Genomic DNA, 27,114 nt, shown 5'->3' with positions numbered 1-27,114 from the left:
TCTCCAGCTTTAAAGGGTTTCATGGATCCTGCTCTCTCTAACTTAAGAGCCAGTTGATTTTTTGCAGTTTGGGTGGGTGCTGAGTTTCAGTAGCATATGAAATGGCTCCAGAGTACTTAGTAAAAACAAGGGTTTTGAGAACACTACACTAAACAGAATACAGCATCCCAAAGCAACGGATCTGCTTTATTCGTACTCAGGTTCTTTTTTTTCTCCTCCCCCCCCCCAACTCTGACAAAGATGCTGCTGTCCAAGGGAATTATCAAAAGCCTAAAACACAAGACAGGAAAAGCATTGCTAGCCCAATAGTTCCCAGCTTCCTCTGAAAGAGTTCACTTGCTTGTTAGTGCTGTAGCTTGAAGGCTGAAGACTTTCAACTGTCTCCCCTGAGCCGTGCTTTAATCTCTTCTCACTCAGCCCACCTGTAACAAGGAAGGCAATTGGCTTCACTCCCTCCCTGAACTCTATAGCCTGGCTGACTTCCAACAAGATCAAGAACTTGGAAAGGGAAATGGCTGTTGCCTCTCATAGGCAGAAACAAACAAAACAAACAGTCTGGGCAAGATGAGATGTTCCTCCAAACAGCCCTCATGGACCACAGCTCCCTCTTGTACACTGCTCTTCTCCAAGGAATTGGCCACCTTGGCAGCAAGCATCACTGAGGGACTCAGTAAACTTACTCTTAAAGCAGCTTAGGATGGAAACGCAAAAGTTGAGGCTTGTACAGCCAGTCCTCTGTACCCCAACATCACACAACTCTCACTAGAATAACTGCTGCACGCTTCAGGCTGTTGCCTAGCATCTGCCTGCCAGCCTGCATCTGTCGCAACAGATTTCCAGGGCCACCTTTCCAAACTCACAGTCATTACCAGAAGCAGACACCTGAAAGAACTTGGCACCTATGGGAGGAAAGTAAATGCAGGAGGTTTGAGTACCTTCCATTAGTTCTTATTCTCAAAAGTGACTTATATACACAGCAGCTTATGAAGCACTGGACTTACATACACAGCAGCTCATAAAGCATTTTGCATCCCAAGAACTTGCGTTAGATTTAGAGAAACTGCTGAAAATTCAATTCTATGTTTCACTGCAAATTAAGGGTCTCAGAAGTTTGTACACTCTACATAATCTTGAAAAATGGGGCTTGGGTTCCCAAGTAACTTGGCCAATTCTGAAAATTGTACCCATGACCATCATTCATTCCCCTAAACGTTAAACTGTAGAAACCACTCCCAAAACCAAGTCTGGGAAACAAATTTGCAGTCACTCAGCGTAGCACAATACTTAGCCTGTTGAGTCACCATAATGACCACAGAACGGATGGATTATATGATTTTAATAGTTCAGACACCGCTGTTTTTTCCTTTACAATCACACATCCTAAAACAACTAAGAAGTAGTTGAGATAAGTCAGACACGCATGCCCACACTGTTTATTTTGAAAAGTCATCACCTCTTCCCCAGAATAATGTTGTTATACTTGCACCTGACCATATGCTGCTTCTCTTCAGTCAAGGACAGGGATTGAGACATGCATGCAAACAGCCTGCTGGAATAACAGACGTATTTCTCTAAACACAGCTTTGTTGCTCCTCTATTGTACTAGCAGTTTTTGTTGCCAGGTAAAGAGGTTAATCTTGCCCCTATCTGTGCCTGTCTTTTGCAAATACAATTGAAACAAACAAACAAAAAAATTACCAACATCCAGTTCTGGTTTTAAATAAACACTGATGTGATATCTACATGTTGGTTTTCTGCTCTGCAGGTACGGTTGTTAAGACAAGAACCCTAGAAGTCTCAAATATGTAGGCACCCCAATGTGCTGCACACTACGCAACGGCCCATAGAGGTTACTGTGAAAATACACACATACAAGAGACAAATGAATCTTCTTCCTCCTACCGACTTTCCTGACCACATGACAATTCTTTTCTCCCCACCACTGCATTTCTCATAGGACAAACTATTACTGGTCCTCCCCTGAAAATCACTCAGTGAAAAACGGTATGGAAGATAAGAGTGGAACTCTATGAATATGGTATGTGACAAGTAACACCCCAGCCTTCAACCATCACCCGTGTGATTTCTGCTCTGCTTCCCACTTTATGCTTTTCTTCCTTCAGAACTGAGCACTAATATCTGTTGACTGGTGTTGGGGCTCTTGCTGTATTGAATGATTATACTGAACTCTGAAGCAAGTGGAAAAATACTGAAGAAATAAGACGAGGTTACGGCCAGAACAGTGGGATGAAGAAAAAGGAGCAAATTGCAGATGTTTGCTCAAAAGCAAGGCCAACGGGACGTGATAAGAGGAGCTGGGAAACCGCAGAAAGGAGCCTACATGCCAGAGAAAGCAGAAACAGAAATCTTCCCAGTAAACAATTGTTAACCAATCATATTATTATACGCTTGTAAAATAGCCAACCACATTATTGCACGCTTATAGAATGCCTTATAAAAGTCTACCTGGTTTGTACAATAAACGGATCAGATCTTGAACTCTGTGAGTATTTGAATCTGACTCCCGCTCGCCCGAAATGCCCGCAGCATCTGGTGACCCCCGACGTGATCCGATGAGGGTCGACAGGATCGGTTAAAAGTCAGGAAGATTCATTAAGGATCGTGTTACAAGCTGCGGAGCCGGCGAGGATCCTGCTGCCAGCGGAGAGAGAGCTGGGCGCCCGAAGAAAGGCGGAACGTGCACGGCTGACCGGTGAGTCAGGAAATTTAAGCAGGATGGGAATCACTGCATCAGTGGTGGAAAAAGCAATCGTAGACAATTTGATGAAACTGGCAGAAAAAAAATGAAACGCCAGTCTCACGGCAGGCAGTAGTTGATCTGCTATGTTGGAGTCGCCGCCGTGGTTACCTTGCTTCTACGCAAGATATATATAATAATGAAACATGGAAGAAAGTAGGAGAGGACTTATGGGAATCTGTGCAAGTTGGGACTAAGGGGGTAAAGACTTTGGCTTGCACGTATCGAGCTGTACGGGGTATGGTCGCGCAATTACCACCCTGGTGTCCTGAAAAGGAACAAGCGGCGAGCGGCGGCGTGCGGCCCGGCAGGCCCCGTCCCGGCCGCGGTTTCTCTCCAAGGCGGCACCCCCCCTCCACCCCCCCCCCGCTCCGATCGGCGCCATGGCAGTGCAAGCGGCCAAGCGAGCTAACATCTGGCTGCCCCCAGAGGTCAATCGGATCCTTTATATTCGGAACCTGCCGTATAAAATCACAGCGGAGGAAATGTATGATTTATTTGGGAAATACGGACCTATTCGACAAATCAGAGTTGGAAACTCTCCTGAAACAAGAGGAACAGCTTAAGCTTCTCAAGGAAAAATACGGACTTGATTACAAACCCCTTCCCCCCCCCCCCCAAAAAAAAAAAAAAAAAAAAAAAAAAGAAAAAAAAAAAAGGAAAAAAAAAAAAAAAGAAAAAAGAAAAAAAAAAAAAGAAAGAAAAAAAGAGAAAAAAAAAAAGAAAAAAGAAAAAAAAAAAGAAAGAAAAAAGAAAAAAAGAAAGAAAAAAAAAGAAAAAAAAAGAAAAAAGAAAAAAAAAGAAAGAAAAAAAAAAAAGAGAAAAAAGAAAGAAAAAAGAAAAAAAAAAAGAAAGAAAAAAGAAAAAAAAAGAAAGAAAAAAAAAGAAAAAAAAAAAAGAAAAAAAAAAGGAAAAAAAAAAAAAAAAGAAAAAAAAAAGGAAAAAAAGTGCTTCAGATGTCACCTACAAGAAATGCGTTTCTGCTTTGAACTAGCTTTTGAGCCTTTGGGAGTAAACTATACGGCTATAAATCAATCATATTGGGGTTGGTTAGATAAGAAGTATAATGACACGAATTTTGGCTTTAGTGATAACTGTACCTGGTGGAATACTACACTTGTTAAAAATATGTATTTTTTGCAACAGTTGATTTACCGTTTAAATGTATCAATTTATTTACCTCAACAAGAATTGAGGGTGGTTGAGGGATTTATTGAAACAAGGTCTGTCTACATTGTTGTTTGTTATTCTTTTGTTACTTTTAGTGCCTTGCCTTTTACAATGTTTTCAGAGCTGTGTGGAACGCAGTATTAATGCTGTATTTAAAAAGAAAGGGGGAGGTGTTGGGGCTCTTGCTGTATTGAATGATTATACTGAACTCTGAAGCAAGTGGAAAAATACTGAAGAAATAAGACGAGGTTACGGCCAGAACAGTGGGATGAAGAAAAAGGAGCAAATTGCAGATGTTTGCTCAAAAGCAAGGCCAACGGGACGTGATAAGAGGAGCTGGGAAACCGCAGAAAGGAGCCTACATGCCAGAGAAAGCAGAAACAGAAATCTTCCCAGTAAACAATTGTTAACCAATCATATTATTATACGCTTGTAAAATAGCCAACCACATTATTGCACGCTTATAGAATGCCTTATAAAAGTCTACCTGGTTTGTACAATAAACGGATCAGATCTTGAACTCTGTGAGTATTTGAATCTGACTCCCGCTCGCCCGAAATGCCCGCAGCAGACTGGCTTCAGCAGTACCAGGCAGTACACCTCTTGCTCCGTTTCTCCAAGAAAATGAAAGGTGATGGCAGGACACATGAAGTTCTGGCCACAATTCAGTCAGTAGGATTTTGGGTTTAGCCCTTTGTAGTGCCAGAATTTCTCACCAGTTTGCAGTGATGTCATATTCAAATCTGAACCCATAGATGTTACCGTAAAATGAAACACTTTTGCCCCAAAGGCAACACCATGCTGATGACTGTTACCTATTCTGTGAAGTGTCCTGAGATGGTGGCCAATAGAGGGTTGAAGAAGAGCGAGGAAGTATTAATATACAGAGAGCACAAAAGGACGTAACTCTACGCAGCAGGCAATAAAGGATTAAAAAACACGTCCTGTGTTTAACAGGTAACGTGACACAGCTCTGCCATGAGAGCTCTAGAGAACCATTTCAAGTGCTCTCCTTTCACATCACATGATAACCCTACTGGCATGGCCTCTTCCAAACAGGAAATGGCACAATCTACTCAATAAAAACCTGATTGTTTTCTTTTCTCTTCTCCTGAGAGCACTACCTGACACTGACTACCTGACACTGAAAGAGAAGACTGTCCCTGTCCTCCTTGTCTATCCCCAAAATTTTCATCCTGAAGGAGAAAGAAGCAGTGCAGCAAGGCACAGTGGGGAAAACATAGGATGCAGACTGTAGCTAAGACTGGGGATGTAAAAGAAGCGAAAAAGAAAGTTCAGTGATGAATCCAAGCGGAATAGGTTCTCCTCTAAGAAGCTCAGCCTAGGATCACCATTGGTAGTTTTCACAGTCCAAGCCGGAGTGCAGGCAGTGAACCGTATGACCCAGTGAAACACACACCCAATGAGCTGGCCGGAACAACCATCAGTGACTGCGTTAACGAACCAGCTCCACTTTGCACAGCAAGCGAAGCATGTGCCCTGGCAGCAGGTGACAAGGCTGCAGCTGGCTGATGGGGAGCGGGCAGTCTTGACCAACACAGTCACCGCATCTCAGGTGCTCTTGCAATGACTGTCGAGCAAAGAAGTGATGTTAATGAAGCAGCGATGGGATATTTACCTTACGGTTACTTTTCAGGAGTTTACTTAAAATACTGGGTTGATGTAGGTATGAAAAAGCCACGTAGCAAATTACACGAATTTGAAACATACATATACAATGAAAACTGAAAGTTTCAGGTTTTCCTGTGGTTATGAGCCTGCAATCTGTTCCACAAGGCAGATCTTTGTGTCCCTGATTAACCTCAGTCAACTAACTTAAATGGGGCTGTGTCTGATTAAGGCCCACATTTGCAAGCTTCAGAAAACACTTTGCATAGAAATCTGGTTGTTGGCCAACCCTGATTGCTGCATGTAAGTCACATCTGATAGGAGCAAAATGTGTCCGTTCATGAGAATTTAGACTGAAATTTCCTTAGAGACCAGGACAACACTATTTTTCTTGTTGCTTTTGTAGTTACTGCCTCAGTGTAATTACCCTTTTCTTGCCAACATCAAAGCAGAGTGAGGGAGAGGTTATTTTTCAGAAGACAGGATAAATCCCTTCGCCTGTAACTTCTGAAGGCTTCAGTTTATGACTCACTATGTCCACAGCGAAACGAAGTTGTGATCACAACTCCAGACCCGATCCAACACACATTGAAATCAATGAGAGTCTTTCCGTTGACTTCAATGGAAGCTGGGTCACGCCCTTAGCAGACACTAGCTGCGCACATTACCAAACCTCCCTCCAGCCTTGGATGGCAGAAAACATGGTCAGCCTGGAAACAGCAGGGATCCCTGGGGTCAGAGCTTGTCTACAGTAAAAAACTTATACAGGAAAAACCAACAGAGAAATGCTTCAAGTGCACCTGTCTGCACTCTGCCTCTTTCTAGCCCTATCAGCCCAGATGAAACTGCATCCAGAGCAAATATTTATTAAAAAACGTAAAAAGAGCAGACCTTGGCAAAAGTCAAAATACAGCCCGGAGTAGAAAGTGCAGAATAATTATTCAATCTGAAAATAAAGATATTTTTTAAAAAAAAAAATAGACATAAGCTTGAAGAAATGAGCTCAGGATAACTTAGAAGCTAGAAAAGACTTATATCAGACTTTGTAGCACAGTTTCACACTTGCCAAACATGAAGGTCAGCCTGGGACTTCTAAAAGAAGGGGAGTATGAGCACAGGCAGTGTCAGACTCTGCCATATGTTAACAGACCACCAGCAAGCAGCTGTATGTTGCCTTTAACATCCTTCACATGGCTCCTATATGAAAACAGTGATAAAAAAAAAAAGCTCACGAAGAGGGAAAGGGCTAAGCTTGAAAACGAAACACATAAAACAGTTTTAAGAGTGTTTGGGGATCGTCAGAGAAAGGACTGAGGAAGAGCATACACTTTGGAAAGATTAAAACAATGACTATGTGATGTCGGTAAGAAATTTTCATCGTCGGGGTGAAATTAAGCCAGCAGCAAAAAGGAATATTGATCTCTCAATAGCAGAGACCATCCAGTTTGGATGATGCAGCATTTGCAGGCTGGTCTTCACCATGGCTTAGACATTCCCAGGACTGTTGCACTAATATTTGCACAGGTTTTAGGTGGGAGAGGCAGAGATACTGGCAGACTGGCCACCCTCAGGCTAGCAGGTATGTCTTGACATGGTGTGGGAGAGTCACTGATGCTCAGAACCCAGAAACGCCTCGCTCAGGAAGGCCCCTCCAGGATGATCATTTCTGCATGACCCAACCTGTCAGGGCCTCAGCCTGAGGAGAAGAAAAAAGGCCCTTCTTCAGGCAGCCTTTTCCTGTGCTTTGCAGCAAATCAAGAAACACACAATGACACAGTGGGTTTGTTGGGATAGTTATGGGCTTAACAGATATGTACTGTAGAAACCAAGAACAGGAAGGCCCTGCAGGGCTGGGTAGCCTGTGCAAAGTGACCAAGCACGCTGTACCACGGGTGGCAGAAGCATCCCTGTGGCACCCTGCACCGACACAGTGCTCCCAGCAACCCAGAACCACCGGAGAACTTGTAAAATGTGGCTCGACCCTGTTAGCAAATTCCTGGGCTGAAAAAACGCCTTCCCACCCCCGACATTAATCTCATGTTCAAGTGTAATATCTTCATTATACCTCATTACACCCGTGGTTCCTCACATTTTGGGCTGTATTTTTGGACTCGCTTCCCATTCCATTTAAAAGCAAAACAAGAGTTGGGAGAGAGGATTATCCCCGGAGGCACAAAGCTGACGCTTGGTCATCCATCTCTCGCTATATATACACACACACAGACACAGCGGCAGCCGCGGCGCAGGGCTGAGCCGTGCCGGTGCCGGGCTTCCCACCGCCGAGCCCCCCGTCTCCCGAGGGGAGGTGCCGCCCCGCAACGCGGGGGCCCGAGGGACATTCCCCCACCCACCCCCCCGGCCGGGAGGCGCCTCCCGGGGCTCCGCGCCGACCATCGCCGCCCCGCCCGGCCCGGCCCGGCCCCCCGCGGGGTCCCGCCGCGGGCACCTACTTCTTGCAGGGGATGAGCGCCTTCCTCTCCTCCAGGATGCGGAGGCGCTGGTTGGGGCCGTCGTAGGAGACGGCGGCCCGCGTGTTGCGGCCCGTGCCGTGCTCGTAGGACACGGTGCGCCCTTCCCACTGCCGCGGCGCCTGGCACGGCTCGACCCCCGCCGCCGCGCCGCCACCCCGCAGCAGGAGGCCGCCCAGCAGCAGCAGCCGCAGCGGCAGCCCCGGCGCCGCCCGCGCCATGCTCCGCTCCGCGCCCCGCTCCGCGCACGGCCGCCCCGCACGGCGCGCAGGCGGGCGGGCAGGACTGCGCCGGGGGGGCGGGGGCGGCCCGCCTCCAGACCCGCATCACCTCAGCGGCGAGAGGCGGCTGCTGCCCGTGCTGCGGCTGCTGCCCGAGCTGCGGCAGACCGGCGCGGGGGGACAGCGGGGCGACAGGGACGGGGACTCGCGCCCTGCCGTGCCCCCCCAGCTTGCCAGCCGGGAGGGTGTGCTTGCCACCGGCCCGCCAAGGGTGATGCCAAAGGGGCACCCGCAAGGCCCGAGCAGGGGTTCTGGGCACGCTGCGTGGGGCATGGCAGGGAGGGGATACACGGACGGGGGGGGACGTACTGGGTGAACCGCTGTAACGTTGCTCTCGCGGGAGGAATTCCAGGGGCTCCCCACGGGCACCACGCACACGCACCCACCCCTCCGCCTCCCGCTGCTCTCCCCGGTTCCGCAGCTCTGCTTCCCTGGCCGCTCCGGACGCGCTTCTCCACCCCCACCCCCACCCCCCCCCGAGCCGGTGCCCCACAGATGCTCCGGCCCTGCAGCACCCAGGCCCCGGCTCTGCAAGGGGAAGCGCCGGCGGGCACCGCGGGGGCGGGCCTGTAGCCCTGAGCCGCGCTGGGGCTTTCCCAGGCCACTGCCAACAGCCTGGCATTGAGGTCACCTTGTTTTCCCAGCGGGTCCCTCAAAAGACTGGGGTGCAGCATTTGCCCACGGTGCAGGATGGGCCCGTAGGTCTTTCCCGCGCACAGGGACCGCCCGGGGGAGCAGAGGGGGGGGGCTGGGGAGCCCCTGGCACCCCCGTGGGCATGCCAGTGCACCAGGGGCGTGGGGCCCCGCAGCACCAAGGAAAGACAAATAAAAAACAGCCTATAGAAAAGCCTGAAGACCCCTCTCCCACCCATTTGCAGATGCGACTGGGGGGCGGGGGGTGCCGAGGCGGCGGGGGGAGCGCAGCGGGGGCCTGGCTGACCGCAAAGCGGCCCCGCACCTGCCCCGCCGCCCGCTCCCGGCGCGGGTCAGCCCCGCCGCTTCCCCCGGCCCGAGCAAACCGGCCAAAGAGCAGCCACCCCCCGCCCCCATCCCCCCATCCCCGTCCGCCTCCGTGCCGAGCTCGCGGAGGAGCCCTGCAAGCTCCTGGAGGCGGCGGGACCGGCCGCCGGAGCCCGCACAAAGTTTCTGCTCCGTGGCCCTTGGGAAAATGCAGCGCCAAGTTCAGCTCCGGGGAGGGGAAGGGGGGACGGGACGGGGTCCGGCTGCGGCTCCCGCGTCCCTCCCGCTGCCTCCTCCCCTCTCCCCGCGTCCGAGCAGATGCGTGTGGTTTGGGTTTGACCCCCCTCCCTGCCCCCCCCCCCCCTTCCCCCTTCTTCCACCTGAAGGAATTTATGACACAGATGAAAACTGAAACGGAGCTGGAGCCGCGGCCGGGAGACGCAGTGATGTCGCCGGGGGATTAAACGGGGTGGAGGTGATGTCACCGTGCCTGCACAGCAAAACACACACACGCGCGCGCGCACACCCCCCACGCCCCCCCCCCCCCCCCGAGGAGCGGGGCTGCCAAGGGAGCGCGCTCGGCCCCACGTCACTCGTGCCACCGGTATAAATGCCGTCCCGCGATGTCCATGGCTGTCGGCGCGGCGGCTCCCGCCACTTGCCTGCAGCCGGGCGCCGGGAGGCAGCGCCGCTCCGTGCCCTTGGGCCGCCGCGACCCGCGGGGCGGCGGCGGGCGGCGGCCGAGGAGGAGGAGGAGGAGGAGGAGGAGGAGGAGGAGGATGCTGCGCGCCTTGGTGGCGGTGTCCCTGTGGCTGCGGGTGAGCCCGCGGGCGCAGGGCGCGCCGTGCGAGGCGGTGCGCATCCCCATGTGCCGCTCCATGCCCTGGAACATCACCCGCATGCCCAACCACCTCCACCACAGCACCCAGGAGAACGCCGTCCTCGCCATCGAGCAGTACGAGGAGCTGGTGGGCACCGGCTGCAGCCCGGTCCTCGCCTTCTTCCTTTGCGCCATGTACGCCCCCATCTGCACCCTGGAGTTCCTCTACGACCCCATCAAGCCGTGCCGCTCCGTCTGCCAGCGCGCCCGCGACGGCTGCGAGCCCATCATGCGCCGCTACAACCACAGCTGGCCCGAGAGCCTCGCCTGCGACGACCTCCCCGTCTACGACCGCGGCGTCTGCATCTCCCCCGAGGCCATCGTCACCGACCTGCCGGAGGGTGAGCGGCCCGGGGGCGGCGGTAGGGCGGACCCCCTCAACCCCCGCGGGGCGCCCCGGGCAGGGGGGCTGCGGGACCCGCCGCGCCCCTGCCCCGGGAGCCTCTCCCCGACGGCTTTCCTTCCCCGCCGCACCTCTGTTTGCAGATGTGAAGTGGACGGACTTCACGCAGGGCGTGCTGGTGCCGGAGAGACCCCCGGAGCCCGACTGCAGAAGCCGTGGCCAGGGTGAGACTGGGACGCCCCCTGCCTCCCCCTCCCCGGGGCCAGACCCCCCTGACACCCCTCAACCGTTTCCCCTTCTCTTCCTTTGAAGAGCGATGCCGGTGCAAAAAGACAAAGCCTACGCTGTCGACCTACCTGGCCAAGAACTACAGCTACAGTAAGTGCACGGGGGAAAGTGCTTCCCTTTGCCGGTCCTACCCCCTCTGTGCCCCCCGTGAGTTATGCAGCTCCCTGGGGGTGCTGCACCCACACCAGGCCCATCCAGCGGCAGCCTTTCCCAGTGGTTTTTTTTCCCCCCGAGGGCACCTAGCCGTCCCCTTCCAAACCCCACCGCTCGTGCAGGCAGTAGTAGGCGTTGCGCAGAGGATAGTGCGATTCTGCCAAAAGCAGAGAAATGTTGGTAGTGTGCACTGGCATCAACAGGTCGCCCTGCAGAAAGGCTGCTTACTACTGGAAAGGTCACTGTAGTAAGTGCAGTTACGTCTAATGTGAGCATAACCAGGTGCTGCTCGGCCAGCTCCTGTTTCCATCCAGCAGGTGGAATAAACAGAAGTTTATCACCTAAATAAAACTCATCAGTGTGAACGAAGCTGAAGCAAGGTAAAAAGTTATTACTTAGAAATTCCTGTATTCTTTTACTTACCAGCCAGGGTTTCATCTGGGGCGGAATTGTCAGAGATTAATTGAATTCAGTGACAATGCTCACCATCCAGCCGAGGAGCTGGCCGATAGCTTTATCATTTGTTGCATGACATACTGGCAATACAATTAAATATTCACCCCTCTTCTCCCTTGCCCCCCCCCCCCCCCCCCCTCCCATTTTCTGGTGCTGGGAGTCAGGAAGAACTCCGATTAGGATTAGATAAATACCAGATTAAATGTCTCTAACATCAATAGAAAACCCCTATTAACTGTGAATTTAACATGAGGTATCATGGTCTTTTCAATTTATGGGCTTTTGCTCAGATGACAGTTATTTCTTCAAGGGATTTATTCAGTTCTTACGCAATACGGTTATTATATCCATTCCATTCCTATTTATCTGATATCAAATGGAAGGAAGTTTGTGGTTATTTGCTTCTTTATTAGTATAGAAAAAAAAATCCAAACCCCAGTTTGGTGGGAATAATTAATAAATAAACATCTAACTTAGGTAGTTGTACACTTTTTTTTATTTTTTGTTACGGCATTTTGGTGCATTTATATAATACGTTTTATTTTAGTCTAATTCTTAATTTCTCTCAGTACAACATAGTGATATATTCAGGTGGGACAATGAACTTCCATGCTTCTCTGAAATATATGAAAAAGCAGTGATATAAAATGACTATTCTCAAATGAAATACAGGTGTTAGTTATATAAATTTTGATTCCAGTGACCTCAGTAGGAGTGTTGCTTGAATAAAAACTTAGGTTGGGGTCCAAAATTTAATTCCATTGAATTTCTGAAATCAAAGTGGTTTTATTTTGAGAGAGATGTTTTTATTCAGCCTTTTCTGAAAGAAATAGAATGCTTATACAGAAAATTAATTGGGAGACAAGACAAGGCAGAACAAGTTACAAATAAAATCAAACTTTTTCTGAAATCATTTAATATATACAGCCAAATTGTGCTTCCAGCTGGTCAGAACTTGGTTTCAAGTCAGACTTGAAAATGGATTGTGAATCTCCAAGAGTGAAATCCCTCATGTGTTTTGTGGCTGTTACACATGCCCTGATAAAGTTAGCACATAAAATCCAGACTGCGTTACAATTGCTTGTCTCTGGTTGTCTACATGCGACGTTTATTCCAGATGTCAGGAGGTCCATTTGAAGGCTTTTGACCTGGTGGCTGCCAGGGACAGCGTCAATGCAGGCTGATCGCTCTGTGGTACATTCACTTCTCCTGCTTCTTGTACTGAAGTATTTTGTGATAATAAGACTCTTCCTATTTTGACATTTCCTAGAGACAAAGTCCTTAGTTTAAAAATTGTACTTGATTTCTCTGATCTGGTACTTCTCACAAGAGAGGAGGGGTGAAATGCTGCAGTGGTAGGTACTGCCAGAGTCTGCAGGTACAAAGTTAGCCAGGGGGCATCCTCAGGGCAATCTACACAGCCACACCTTCTGGCATCCATTCAGACATGCTGTATTCCTCAATAAAAGGTAAAAATATGAATGTTTGTGTGTTCAGAAGAACCCATTTCAGAGACTGTTTAATGTCAGTGTCTTACTGTTGATGGGTAATCCAAAGGCAAAAGTTGAAAAAAGTATATACCAAGTAAATCATGACAATCCTAAGCCTCTTAGTTTTTGACTACTTGTTTCAAACCTTCCCATCTTTTTTATATTAAAAAAAGGGCTTTTTTATGGATACACCATACAGGGAAATTATGTTACTATTGAAAAGACTGAATTTACCCTTTCTGTGAGGCAAATTATTCATCACTTAATTGGAAATACCCAGATGTGGCTATAAAATGGATCAGATTCATGCAATTCGTTGTTCAAGTCTGAATCAAAGGAGCTGTTTGTGCATGTGCTTCCAGGAGAAATCACTTGGCCTGATCTGGCCAAGTTTGAAGCACGTGTTTCATTTTGCAGTTATCAACAGCCCTACTGGAAACCAAACTGGGATCAGGCCTCTCTTATTCTGAGCCACCGAACGTGCTCACACATGAAGAAGTAGTTCAATTTTCACAGCTGAAACAGCAGATTTCAATTTAATTTGCTTTATTTAATTCTGAAATGTGTTTCAATGTCTAAGGCCATTTGTTGTTCTCACGCCTGTATTTTTCTAATTGCAGTCATTCATGCTAAAGTAAAAAGCGTAGAGAGAGGGAACTGCAACGAGGTAACGACTGTGGTGGAAGTCAAAGACACACTCAAGTCCTCAACGCCAATTCCTCTGTCCCAAGTGCCTCTTCTTACAAATTCCTCCTGCCAGTGTCCACCTCTTCAGCCAAAGCAGGATGTTCTCATCATGTGCTACGAATGGCGCTCCAGGTGAGCCCCGGCAACGTGGTGCAGGAAAGTGTTGTAGCTACCTGTGATGGATGGGAATGAGGAACAGCTCCCTTCCTCACCGTGGGCATGTCCTGCTGATAGGTTTTCTTAGGGTAACTCACATATACACCTATATGTTTCAATTACATTCACAATTAACTTTTTCCACTTAATCAGCCTCAGCTCTGCGCCACGATGCAGTGTTTACAAAACCTGGCTCACACATAAACTCTGGTGGCATTAGGTGCCGACAGCATGTTGCTGAATGCATCGTGCAGTGGTTCAGGCATCTCCAGCTGTTCCGGAGTGTTTTTTCCAGGACCTCTCTCCTTAGGTATGAGCCGCTCCATGTGCTACAAGCCCGATGGTGACTGTAGATGGTGGTCCATATTGGCAGGACCATGTGGACGGCATAGCTCTGCCTCCCCGACCCCAGGGGAGGGGACAGGAGATGATACACATCTCCTGTCCGCAGAGCTGCTGGAGACAGAGCCAGGCCTTCTCCACTGGCCTATCCATGCTTCAGACTGGTGCCATCAGTGAGATGTTTCTAATCCCGCAGCTGTACCGGGACAAGCCAAATCTGCAGCCATTGGAGCTCTGGCTCCTGGATGGCAGATGAAAAGTAAATACTCTCAGAGCAGCTTGCCAGTCCTGCTCTATGATTAAAAGACAAAACAAAACTAACTTTACCAGACCTTTCATCTGGCAGTCAGCCTAGCCCCAGGCATGGAAGGAAATCCAGCGCGCTGGTCTGGAGGGGAGGGAGTGATGAATCACAGCTCCCCCTTCTCCCTGGGTCCTTGAGGCAGAAGGGGACATCCCATCCCTGTTAGCACCCCGACTGCACCAGCAGTGACAGAGGCCAACAGGACAGATTGTGGCGTGGTAGGTACAGGTGCCTGTGTGCTGAGGGTCAGAGGGAAGGCTGTGAAATGTGTAACATTGTAAAATGTGCAGGCTGGTTTTGCATACAGTGATGTGACTGTTAACTGACCACGCACACTTGTAAGGACCATAAAACATTTACGTGCAGGACTTGATGGGCCATATCTGTATTTTCAATGAGTTTTATGCTGATATTTTAGAAGCATTTTATAGGTGTTTCTAAAAGTTGCCACCTGATACCTTATCACCTTCACTTTTCTTGTGAGCTAACAGCCATAGTATTTTATTACTACATAGCACCTTGCCCCTCCGGGTCTGGAAGTGTTTCACGAAGATTAATGTAGAGCCCTCTATTTGTGTGAGCCATTTTAGGGACACATGCTCTGAGTCACGCCGTAGGACCACAACCAAGATTGCGATCGAGGAGCTCTGAGCTGCAGGGCTTTGTTGGAGAGGACCCTCAGAAGGCTGTCAGGAAGGGGAGATTTCAAAAGTGAAAGATCACAATCTGCTCTCCATTACTATGGAAAAGCACACCATTCAGTAAATATTTTGTGATGGTTTTTAAAGGTCACTGAGGTTTTTAATTTCATATAATGTACTAAAAGGGATTTGAAAAAGAAACATAAACTATTATATGTGTTTCCTGTTGAACTCGGTGGCATGCAAACAGAAGGTTTTGAGTTACAGCAGCTTTTTAAAATGCCAGAAGCAAAATGGGTGGAAGCTGTATCTCCACTGAAGTCAATGGCAAAACACCCGTTGCCTGTCAGTAGGGTTAGGGTCTGACTCCACAATTTGACCTGAACAGAAGCTGCATCAGATGTACACCCTGTTGTGGCTTCAACCCTGTACGTTAATTCTGTAATCTCTCCTTGGAAAGAAAAAGAGATGTGTATCATGTTGGTCTTGATTCTCTAGGGCTTGCGCTCACTGTAGTCTTTTTATGTGTGGGCAAAGTGGATGCACAGTGGCTAACGGCTACAAGTGGCAGCATTTTGCACTCTTTTTGAACTGGTGTGAGAAGGAAAGCTTTCATGGAAACTGGAGGTCAGGCCCTGCTATGCTGTGTAAACTTCACCCATTGGCAAAGTGCTGTATGAAATTGTGTGCATTTATAATGATTTATAACACTGATGCATAAGTAAGACCTTCCAGAATTAGGTAAATTATATTAGAGCATATTAAAGCCCAGTATCTTTTTTAAAGAGAGAGAGAGAGAGAGAGAGAGAGGAAAAGAAGGGGGTGGGGAAAGTGAAAATAGTTAAATAGTTAGTAGTAGAGGAGATACAGTAATTCCAGCATACCTGTGCAATACAATGGTTGTTTCTAGGTTGGGACTTTGAAGGTATGACATCAGACTGCTTTAGAGTAAACCATTTTAGAAGCTGTTTAAGGCATATACATTTAATAGTTATATTTTTATTTGTTCATTTCATAACATCTAGACTCATTATTTTCATAGAGGAGCTAGCCAGATTTCAGTGGTAGGCAAGTATCACTGCCCAAACATCTTCCAAATTCACTTTAAAGCACTTGCTAAGTAGTTACATGTAGGAAATACATAATACTGTCCTCACGTTTTGTAAGTAGAAACGGAGTTGATTGCAAGTGATCAGTTAATACGTTACCACTCGTCAGCTGAGCTGTATTAACTCGTACATGTGAAAAAGTTGTTTGTTTTTTTTAATTCAGAAGTAAAACACATTAGTTTAAACTACTCTTCTGCATGCAAACAAACACACAAACATATAGTGGGCATAATTAAAAATATATGTACATATACATTTAAAGAGTTTCATGGGATGTTACCCAACCCATAACTTTGTTAACAGTGATCAAGATGGGACAACTTTTCCCTGCAGAATAGCTGCAGGTGAGACAAAGGACTCTAAATGTTTTCTCAATGTTGGCCATGCACTGCAGTTTTGGCTCTAAAATCTGATTTCTTGGGAAAACTATTTTCTGTTTTTACAGAGTTTAGAACAGAATTTCAGAAGTATCAGTATAAGCACATAGAAATCCATTAGAAAGCATTTAGGGATGAAGAAAAGTATTTTTCTGCCTATCATCTGATACACAGAAATTGCTAGTACCAGTACCTGCTGGTGTATTTCAACCTCAGTCTGCATATAATCATCTGGAATGACATCTCGGGAATCAAAATCAGAAATGTCTATAACTTCTGTTTATTTTTTGATTTTCAGGTTGATGCTTCTTGATGGATGTCTAGTTGAAAAATGGAAGGATCAACTAAACAAAAGATTTAAGGTAAATACAACCAATGAAAAGAATGATGATGTTCTTGATAAAACACCTTTGTTCTACTTCAGCATTGAATAACTTGCTTGACTTTCAGAGATCCATAACACCTCTGGGTATTATTATTTTCACTTCCATATTTTCATGCATAATAATTACGTATCGGTGTAAGTGAAAATTTGAAAATTGTAGTCTCAAAAACTTTATTTCTGTTTTATCTGAAACTGTCCCTAAATAAGATGGATATATGATCTTTGTGTGAACTCTGGCTTATTACAATAATGACTCTAGGAATTTATTTCATATCACTACTAAGGCAAGTTAACAGTCAGATAGGTGATATGCAGATGAGTATACAGTCCGCATCAGGTAAGAAAGGAAGTTGAAATCCACTTTTTTTTTTTTTTTTTTTTAATTTGGATAAATGGGCTTTGCTGTATTAAGGATTGCAGGCTGGAGACACAGACTTTGCACCAGCTACTTCCCGCTAAAGACCCACTGAAAGTATTGGGCATCCCCTCACTGGTTTCAGGGAGTAATGGAAGGAGAAGTCTATAGTGTGGAGAGCTGGGAGGCAGGAGCAGCAGGTGCCTCTGCTTTTTCGGTCTTCAGGATAGCACTTGCTATCACTCCCTGCTTGTAAACTCCTCTTTATAACAGAAAGGATGGATCAATGTCTGACTCTTCCCCACATTTTAGAGATGGAAGAAATTTATTTCTGGAATTTAGAAAGGGTTTCAGAGCATCAGGGACATACATATATATTTACTTTAATCATGAGCTGACTGGCAATTGATAGAGAGGAGGAAAAAAGATTCATGGATCCAGCAGTAGAAGCTTTTAGATTACAGACCAACTTATTGCGCTTTTATCATTTCCTTTTCTCCTCACTTACTCATGTAAAACCTATGTGTGAAAAGGAAGATATGCTTTCAATCTTTAAAAAATAAATACATTGCAATGTGGGATTTAGGAGAATACTGACATATGACTCGGATTATTGAAATCCCTTAGCTGTCAACTTAATGGCCTGTTACTGGCAAAGTGTGTTTTAGTGGCTTCCTCACACTGCTTTGTCATTTCTAATTGTGTCTTGAAACCTGTTTGCACATTCATTTCCAGACTGTCAAGTAGATGCATGACTGCCAAACAAAATACAGCTCAAAGCATGCGTCATTCCTTCTGATATTAATGGTTTCATAAAGTAAATCCTCATTTAAACGTGCTTGAGTGGGACACACCTAAAAGCCTGCTGATAGGGTTTTTTTTATGAAGACCCTGACTACACAAAGATAGCCAGTATGGAGCTAGGTGTCATCTTCATTTTAATGCCCATCATTCATCTCTGAAGACTTGAATCCAACTTTCATCTTGAGTTACCACTTAAAATGATTTTTTGAGCTTCCTGTGGACCACAGAAGATGGCTGTTAACATAACCACAACCTGACTGGTCCCTTCTCTAGCCAGGACAAGAGTCTTGGTTGCAACAGGGTCAGTGCAGAGATACTAAATAGGAAAGCTGAAGAGCACTGCTCTTGCTCTGATCACTGGAAAAAGCTCCTGCCTTTGGGAGTTTCAGAATCGAAAGTTCATTAATAATGGTGAGAGATGAGACCCTTTCCATGTTCTACTATCTACCTTGCTTTCATTAAAATAAGTATTTCTATTCCTAGAGGTGAAAGACTGCAGGCTCTGCTGCAGGGTCATGGATCTCTCCATATTTTGGACCACTTAACCTCACTGAAAGAACCTGTTTTCTATCCGCTGTACTTTTTGGTTTGGAAATCTGACAGCTGTTCTCTTTGGTGGGCTCATGGCTCTTACTGCTTTCCAAACTTTCTCAGGGATGCTGCTGAATAAAGCTGCAGGTGCATGATTCACAGCCATCCCATTGCAACTCTGAACACTGTGATTTCAGTGGGCATCTCTGTTGTCTGTCCGTAAGATAAGCTCTTTCGTGCCCAGTCCTCTCCACCCCAGGGAAAAACAGATACCACTTTCTCTTGTAGCGGTGTCTTTTCATGCATAATGAAAGGATAGCCTGTGTTCTGCAGACTTTTCTGAGGAACACGTTCAGTAAGACAGCAAAGAAGGGGTTTGCAAAGGAGTTCCAATGTGCAGATCCTGTCTTCTTGATGGTGCCAGCTCCCCTGGATTTCTGAGAAGGAGTGAGATGTGCACTCACGTGCAGCATGCACGTGAGATGTGCGGTTGTTCTCATCACCTGGTATCGTGGAAATTCCCCCACTCAGCAACACGGGGCGGGTTCCCCCTGCAGACAGCCAGAACATACTGACATCAGTGGCCCTGTAGGATAGAGCACAGAGCTGCTAAAAGCGGCTCTAGTCTCAGTGGTTCAGGGTAGCTTTGATTAAGCCATAATTATTTATGATTACGTCCTTCCCTCACTCAGCCTCTTTGTCTTCTGCATTTCTACAGAGGTGGGAACAGAGACTGCAGGAACAAAAGCTGCGAACGGCCCGCAGTAAGAACCCGAATGCAGGACGCAGTGGGCAGAGTGGAGCCTCCAAACCATCAACCAAGAACACCAACCCACTGGTCAGTGGCCCCAAAAAGGCCATGAAAGTAAGAACTGGCCAGAAAGAAACCAACCCTAAAAAAGTATGAGTGTGAAATTTCCCAAAGGAAAGACTTTCCCTGCGCGATGAGGGTCACGATCTGGCTTGTTGGCCTGTTTTATTAATCCAGAACTCATCGACTTAAAAACTCATGGCAGTTTCTACATAAACGTTTTTGCTGCACTTTACTTTTAAAAGGTTTGCTTTTCCTTTCAAGCCACCGCAAGCCACAGAGTGTAGGTTTGCGCTAATATGTGGCAGGCATATTCAAGCTGACTGAGCTTTATCTTAGGGCTCTGATTTGCAATTCTAGATAGAACTAGCCTTGGCTGCCAGAGGTTTTAACTCCTTGTGCCGGTTGCCTGCTCTGCTTTCTTGCCAGAGGCTGGAGAGCTGCATGGGGCATCTCTTCTCTCCTCAGAAAGTGCACTGGTGTAGCAGTGGGTGAGTTAGGCTGTGGCTGAGTCTGGTGAGCCGAGTGCCATGGCAGCTGAGGAGCAGCAGAGGGATGGTAACCTCTGGCAGGCATCTCGGGCAGCCACTACTGCAGCTGCTGGAGCTGAATCTGTCTGCCGTTTGGAATCACAGCCTTTGTTCAGCGCGTTCAAAAGTGTAGTTTACCAATAAGCATCTGGGTATGCATTATGTGATTATACTTACGTGTGTGCCAAAAATATGCTTACAGTGTTAGTATTTGATCTTGTGGGTTTGTCTAGCAAAAATGCATTGAAAGCAGACTTTTTTTATTGTACTTCAGGCTGGCTTCTGTTGTTATAATTTCAAATATATTTAAGCATCTAATTGAAAAATCAGTATTTTTTAAAAGGACAGATTAAAGTGAAACAGATCTGTAGGATTCTTAAAAGTTAACACTTATGTTTCCTGTAATATAGCTTTGTTATGAAAACTGGAATAGATGTATTATTCTAAACAGAACTGACAGCTGATGTACAGTACTAGGGAGAAGATAGGGCTCCATGTGGCCCAGTGTTCATTTGGATAGTTTTTTATTATTTGACTCCATATTTCTAAATCTGATACCAAATAAATAAATAAATAAATAAATAAATAAAGTGAGGCTTGTCTCTATTCATGAACTTCTCAAAACAACTGGCTATCTGCAGTTTTACTGATCAGAAGGTCACATTTACCATAGAAGGGGTCACAGACAAAGCAGATGATTTTGGTTATGGACTGACTTAACATTTGCCATATGAGGTATTAAAATAGCAAAAGCGATATAAATCTAGTTGACATAACTCCAAGATGGCATTTATGCTATTCCTCCTAAGCTGTGCTTGGATGAGGCAGTATGGAGAGCAGAGTCCAATTTCTGTTAACACGTAAGATCACCTACATTAACATCGTAAGAGCTCATGACAGACATCTGAAAGAACTTCAAGAATTCCTGCAGCAAAACTAAGGATTAGACTTGGCAGTTCTGGTACCTAGAAAACAAAATGAGAATTTCTAAAATAGAGAGGGTCTACATCAGAAGAAGAAAAAAAAAAAAAAAAAGAGAGAGTTCTGTGTAGGTTAACATAATGATTTACAATTGTTCACGTCAGTATATTGATCTTTGTCATTGCAAGAAGCCCAAGGAAATTTGCTTGAAAGAAATTCAAGGCAGAATATGCTGGAGTGATTTTGGTAGCAGCAACAATGTACTTGGTAATATGCTGACACGAGCTGAAGACACAGGTGCCAAGTTAGAACGCTTAAAACAAAGGGACAGAGGTGTTATAGGAAAATAGAATAATAGAGTATAGGGTAGTTCAGGAAAAAAACCCACCAACCCAACCCTACATGATTGTTGCTTGAGATATGAGCATTTGGTTAAAATATGCAAAGGTCAGCATCTGAGTGTAGCCCTTGCTGCTAATTCTGGGCAGATGCAGAACTTTATCTCCATGGAACATCTGCAGAGTTAGATTCCAAATTCAATCCAGGTGCTAGGAATGCTGAGCATATATAGCATCTATTGACTTTAGTGGGAAATATGTGTGTTTTGACATGTCTAAAAAAACAGACAGCAAACCTAGGTGCCTAAATGCAGACTATAGGTGAAATCTTAATCCTGTACAACGAAATGGAAAAACTGAAATCAAAATCAAAAGAGACAGGATTTCACTGCAGGTGACTAAATTAGGTGAGTTTGAAAACGCTGACTTAAGAAAGCATGTTCTAAAGTATCAATATGATCGGAAGGCTTCTAAAATAGTTTTATCTACTGTGTAGCAGGAGTTCTTAAGCTTCGATTACTTATTGATCAATCCCAATTTAAAGTGCCCCAATAAATACATGTAAGGCTAGCTATTAAAAATGAACAACAGTCCTATCAATGTGATGTTGAAATAACAAATACCAAAGTTGTGATGTTTCACTCTAACAGGTTTTATTGTGAACGTAGTCAAGTGTGTTTGTTGAATGAAACTTTTGGAACAGCTAGCTAGACTTCATAGCAACATTACATAATATTTTACAGCTGTTTAAATCAAACTTTTTTTTTTTTCATTTTTTGATAGTTGGAATAAACTTTGAGGTACTGAGCCTAGTGTTTCCAAACTCCTTGACATTTTAATGTATGCTTTATTATGACTAACTTCCATTCTGATATGGCAAAAATACACAAGAAGGAAAGGCAATACAACAAAAAGCAGGGGATATCGTAATACAAAGAACAGATGGGCAGACAGGGGGGATGAATTAGTAAGGTAGTGTGTTTTCCTGAATCCATTTTTTTCTACTTTTTAAGAAGCCACGGGTCAACCCAATTCAACACGCCTAAAGTCACTCCATTTTGAAAATTCCTTACAATCATTAACTCACCGTGACATTCAATGCTGGCTAAATCTAGACTCAGAACGACCCCACTGGCCTTCCCTTGCAAAGGCGTGAAACACATGTTGGAGCAGTGAGGGCTGCTCGAACAGGCAAATGTGTCCCCACGTGCCCCACTCACCACATCTGCTCCCCAGCATGTGTCAAAAAGACTCACCTCTCCTCGTGCATGTCCATGGCCAGGTGGTGTCATTGCTGTGTTGGTGCACCCCAGCACCAAAGCCAAGAAACCTCAGTTTAGCAGAGAGGCCAAATAGTTCACTGATGGGTGAAGTAATTACTGTACCTATTTATAGCTGAAAAATTAACAGGCCAAAACTCGAAGTGTCAAGTATTTTTCTTCTCAGTGTTACAGCTGCCTTCCTACTGAGGGGCTTGGCATTTTTTTAATTAAAATAAAAATTGCCCGGAACACCAAACATACGCTTCTGGTGTGTTTCTTAGTACCTCCCTCACACATGTGCCTGGTTTAGTAAGAAGTGCCATTGAATATTTTCATTGAATGTTCTAATCTCTGTTCCAAAAGAATGAAACCTGAAAAAATATTTACTCTATTTGTGAATAATTGGCACCATTTTAGAAGTTCACTGTAAATGCAAATCAGAACTCTTTATGAACCACACTTAAAAAAAAAAAAAACAACAACACCCCATAAACCTCCTTCCAACAAGACCTGAACCTGAATGACCCATTCAACTCAGTGTTGCAACTTGGTTACTTTTGTCCACTCATTGCATATAACTGAGAAATACTTCCTGTACAAATAAAAAGAAGATATTCCAGTCCAAAATACTCAAACAGCTCTTAAATTATTTTATCCAGCATTGTAACCTAGATTCCAAATGAATGAAACCTGAAAAAATATTTACTTCAGTTATGCACAACTGACACACACTTTTTGGTTGAGTTTAGTAGTTGAATGTAAATGCACATCTGAAAACATTTCCTCAACCAGATTTTTCTGGTAAATGACATCAGCTCCAATTAATTTTGTAAATAAGTAGAAATCCATCAATATGGGTCAACAAACATTTAGAATTATGTTTCCATTTATATTATAAACCAGTAACTTGCAAGTTATTAATTTCTATAGAGTTACATTACTTCTAATTAGACCTAGTTGAGGCTCTGTGGAAAAAATACATTGAGTTTCAACTTCTGACACTATTTGTCCTGTAAGGTCTCTGAAATGAAACTTGTTGGAAGGTGACACTGGATTTTAAACTTGCTTGTTAGATGTGCAGTAAATTCAGAGGCTTCCAGGTAATCCGTTAATATCAGACTGGCTCCTATAGTTACTGCCAAAGGGCTTGTGGATAAACCAGAATGGCAATAAGCATAAAACCCCCCAACATCTGGAAGGAAGGACACACTCCTTTTCTTTAGATGAGATTGCTAGATCCAAACCCCAAAGTACCTTAAATAGGTCAGTTTATATTACAGATGGGAGGTTAACGGATGCACCAGTGATCAAGAGATGCCCCAAACAGACCAACACCCTAAGTATTTTGATTCCTTCTGGCTACAGTATGATGAAACCTTTAGTTTGTAGATACCCTGAGCACATCAGTTTTTATCCTCTGAGCAAGGTAATCAGGAAGTTAATGGTTTGCCCGCAAAGAACTGGATGAACTGAACAGATACTTGCAAGGTCTGACTTGCCAGTGTAGCTCATTCAGCAGTCAGAGCAAAGGAAAAACAGTGCAGTGGTGCACAACCGCAAGCTGATTGACTCCATCTTCTTGGCCGGGAAAAAAGCTTTTTCCCCACTTCTCTTGTTTTATTATGCAGTAATTCAGTACAAATACTCTACAATCAGATGTACTAATTCTTCTTAAACAGTATTTTGAGATTCAGAACCAGCTTGTTTATAATTCTAAACTGAAACAGATCTTTAATATAGTCTTAGTGTCAGATTATGATTTCATTAAAGTACCTAAACAAGGAAATATGTGGTCTGTTGTACAAATAAACATGCCCTGTGGTTCCATTTCTCTCCTGCTGGGACAAAAATCAGAAGAATAATTATGTTATCTTTTGTTAGTCTTGGAAGCATTTTCATCACATCTCCGTACCACCTAATTCTACACTGAACCGCGAGATATTTTCTAAATAAACGGTCACAAAGGTCACATTCTCTTTTGATCTGTCATCTAGAGATGAGATAAAAAGACAGAGTCAGACTTTCTGTAAGATTTGTAGGCAGAGAAGTTGTGTAAATTTAATTGTAAGAAGATTTTAATCTGTGACGCTCAATAGAGTTTAAGTTGGAACACATTTCTCCTGACTCCATGAATGCAAATGCTTGCCGATCCCATCACAAGTGCTCAAACTCTTAAAAATTACATCCCTGTCTCTCTCACAGTAATATAAAATTTGAGGAAGAGTGGATGACAGTCTAAATTATGTGTACAACGCCTAAGTTTTGAGTTGAACTTCTAAAGAGACAAGGTAATCTCTTATTGACAGTATTTCAGTTATCATGCTTTTGAATTCACGATATTTTGATAATTCACCAGAAGCCTGTATCTCAAAGATCTAAAACATTCATGAATCTGAATCTCTTCATCAGCTGAAACAGTTATATTTATTGTTTTGAAACATATCTCTTAAATTCCTCCTTTCCAAAGCTGCTGAAAGACATTAAGGTCACGAACGTGTTTAGGAGAAGAAAATAAGCATTGATAAATTAGTTATTTCCACAATTCAGTTTGGGTTTGATACTTATGCAATGTGAAGAAAACCTGTTGTAGCTTTATGCATAATATTTCAATGTAAGCTACTGGATCATTTTAACCAAGCACGAAACAGGGATCATAATTAGCATGTGTGAATACATGAACCCAAACAAAATGTAATCCTTCAAAATCTAATAGTCCAATCAAACTGAAAAAATGCTATATTGATTAAGAGTGATGTAATGGAGGATGAGGAATGATGGTTAAATGAGCAATAACTCAGTATATAAAATTATATCACACTTAAATAAGCAGAGCTGCTGTACCCCTAAAGCTAACTGAAATTTCCAAGGCTGGTGCAAGAAATGATCCACAGTATTCAAAACCTGTGTATGACGCCTATCGAGCTATATGGTTGTGAACTTCCATCAGAATTTTCATGAACTCTTAATAAGACATAAATGCATTTTGCTGTTTTCAGCATTTCTGCTCCTGTCAAAAAAATAAACCCATCTAAACTTTCATCACTGTTATTTACCCCACTGCTAGGGAAGCTCCAGCAAAGATCTCGGGAAATGGGCTGAATGATGTATCTGAAACTGCCCTACTCAGGTGTTTTCTGAGACTGCTTCTTGTTTTAAAGTACAATGTGCCAGCACCCAAAAGACCCAGAGTGCTGAAATAATGCCAGGAAGAACAGCTTTAGTGGGGTTTTGAAGTGAAAAACAAGCCAAAGAACATACAGCAGTTCTGAAGCGTGCTTCTCTGAACTCATCTCACCAAGGCTTCCTCCAGGGTAGCTAGCCTCAACTCGAGTTTGTGACAGCAAAGCAGCTGTAGGTGAAAATGGGCCACCAGGAGAATGCTCAGTCCAACTTCTGCTGGAGGGATGCCTGTAATAACACACGCCCCATCACAACAGAAATATTTATCAGGAAGCTCTTTAAAATGGCTACTTGTATTAAGTACAATAGGAACAACAAAGAAAGTGTGAGAAAGAGTTTGTTCTTTCAGGACTTTGCACTTGTAATCGATGCCTGAACTAAGTTCCTTTAACTGAATGCCATACTTTAGTACCTGAACCTTCAACAGACTCAGACAGCAGAAGTGAGAATATATCAGCTACAGAAGAATATTTGTGTTCTTGATGAAGGCCAGCCAAGTTAGGCTGAGACAGGATACACATTCACTAGCTTGGCAAGGAGGTGTATGTCAAGAATGGTTGTTATGTAAGAGCTGGCTTTATATTTTACTTCAATTAATATATTTGAGTTATGTAAATGGACTGGAAAGGACCATCTAGCTTATTATTCTGCCTGTGGCAGTACTTGTTAGAAGATGTTCAGGGAAAGGATAAATAAACAGTACAAACGTTTCTCAGGGCCCTGGGGGAACCAGTAGTCCTTAACAGCCCTGAGCAGTCCCACCTGGGATGCACACCCATACTGTTGACCAACAGGCCCAAGAAGCCCCATTTAAGCTCATACTTGCTCTAAATACTTGCCTAAGCTGTGTTGCAAGAACCCACCTCTGGCCCTGTTGTTCCTGACTGGACCCTTGAATGGGTCCTGGACCTGCTTCATTACTTGTTTCATCTGTGGTTGTTGATGGATGTGACTACCCGGTTCTGCTTGGGTGCTGTGGGGCTGTGCCCCACTGGTGAGGGTGCAGCCTGTGCTGCCATGATGCTCCTGGCTCCTTCTAGCTTGCAGAGCATTCCCACACTTGCTGCTGCTCCCTGCCAGTGCTGTAGCACTGCCCCCACTGTCTTTCAGCATTTCTCCTTTGCAGGCTGCCTGAACTATCCACTTCACGGTGGACGTGTCATTCATAGTGTTTTAATGACCTTCCTTGACCCTGTTTTTTTCAAGGTAGTTATAAACAAAACACCTTAGATTCCTGGAACTGTTGGAAAGGCATAAAACTGTTAAAGTGATAAAAGAAAAACAATCTACTAAACATACATGAAGAAATCATTACTAACATCAAACTTCTAGCAGGTATGACTTGTTACATTGGTAAGTTTTGCAATATGGCAAAGCTAATATCAAAAACGGATGGAGTATGAATGAAAATATATGCATATACATAGTCTTAAGTATAGGTGGTTTGGTAAACACATGCATCTAGTGACATGAATATCGATTTTTGATGACTGTATCTTAATCAT

The 27,114-nt window shown here is 44.9% G+C and overlaps 2 protein-coding genes across 2 annotated transcripts in view; one reads left to right on the top strand and one right to left on the bottom strand.

The window, feature by feature from the left end:
• Positions 1-8,367, bottom strand: part of EPDR1 (ependymin related 1) — a 35,996-nt gene extending 27,629 nt beyond the window's left edge. Inside the window, exon 1 of the mRNA XM_055710023.1 lies at positions 8,008-8,367. Coding sequence (XP_055565998.1) covers positions 8,008-8,246 — 239 coding nt within the window. The 5' untranslated portion in view covers positions 8,247-8,367. The remainder of the gene's footprint in view (positions 1-8,007) is intronic.
• A 1,506-nt stretch (positions 8,368-9,873) lies between these two features.
• Positions 9,874-22,516, top strand: SFRP4 (secreted frizzled related protein 4). Its single transcript, XM_055708794.1, has 6 exons — positions 9,874-10,487; positions 10,633-10,713; positions 10,802-10,867; positions 13,497-13,695; positions 16,791-16,854; positions 19,286-22,516. The coding sequence occupies exons 1-6, from the start codon at positions 9,890-9,892 to the stop codon at positions 19,472-19,474; spliced, it is 1,197 nt and encodes a 398-aa protein (XP_055564769.1). The 5' UTR covers positions 9,874-9,889; the 3' UTR covers positions 19,475-22,516.
• Positions 22,517-27,114: the final 4,598 nt, after the last annotated feature.

Source organism: Falco cherrug, chromosome 4, assembly GCF_023634085.1.
Source record: "Falco cherrug isolate bFalChe1 chromosome 4, bFalChe1.pri, whole genome shotgun sequence".
Classification (NCBI taxonomy): Eukaryota; Metazoa; Chordata; class Aves; order Falconiformes; family Falconidae; genus Falco; species Falco cherrug.
The sequence above is the reverse complement of the archived record's forward strand: the minus strand, read 5'-3'. Positions and strand labels throughout refer to the sequence as shown.

Excerpts from the sequence above, each read along its gene's own strand:
- SFRP4 (XM_055708794.1), top strand. The coding sequence starts at position 9,890 with ATGTCCATGGCTGTCGGCGCGGCGGCTCCCGCCACTTGCCTGCAGCCG. Across the intron at positions 10,488-10,632 it reads CGTCACCGACCTGCCGGAGG|ATGTGAAGTGGACGGACTTC; the intron begins GTGAGCGGCCCG and ends CTCTGTTTGCAG. Across the intron at positions 13,696-16,790 it reads TGCTACGAATGGCGCTCCAG|GTTGATGCTTCTTGATGGAT; the intron begins GTGAGCCCCGGC and ends TTTGATTTTCAG.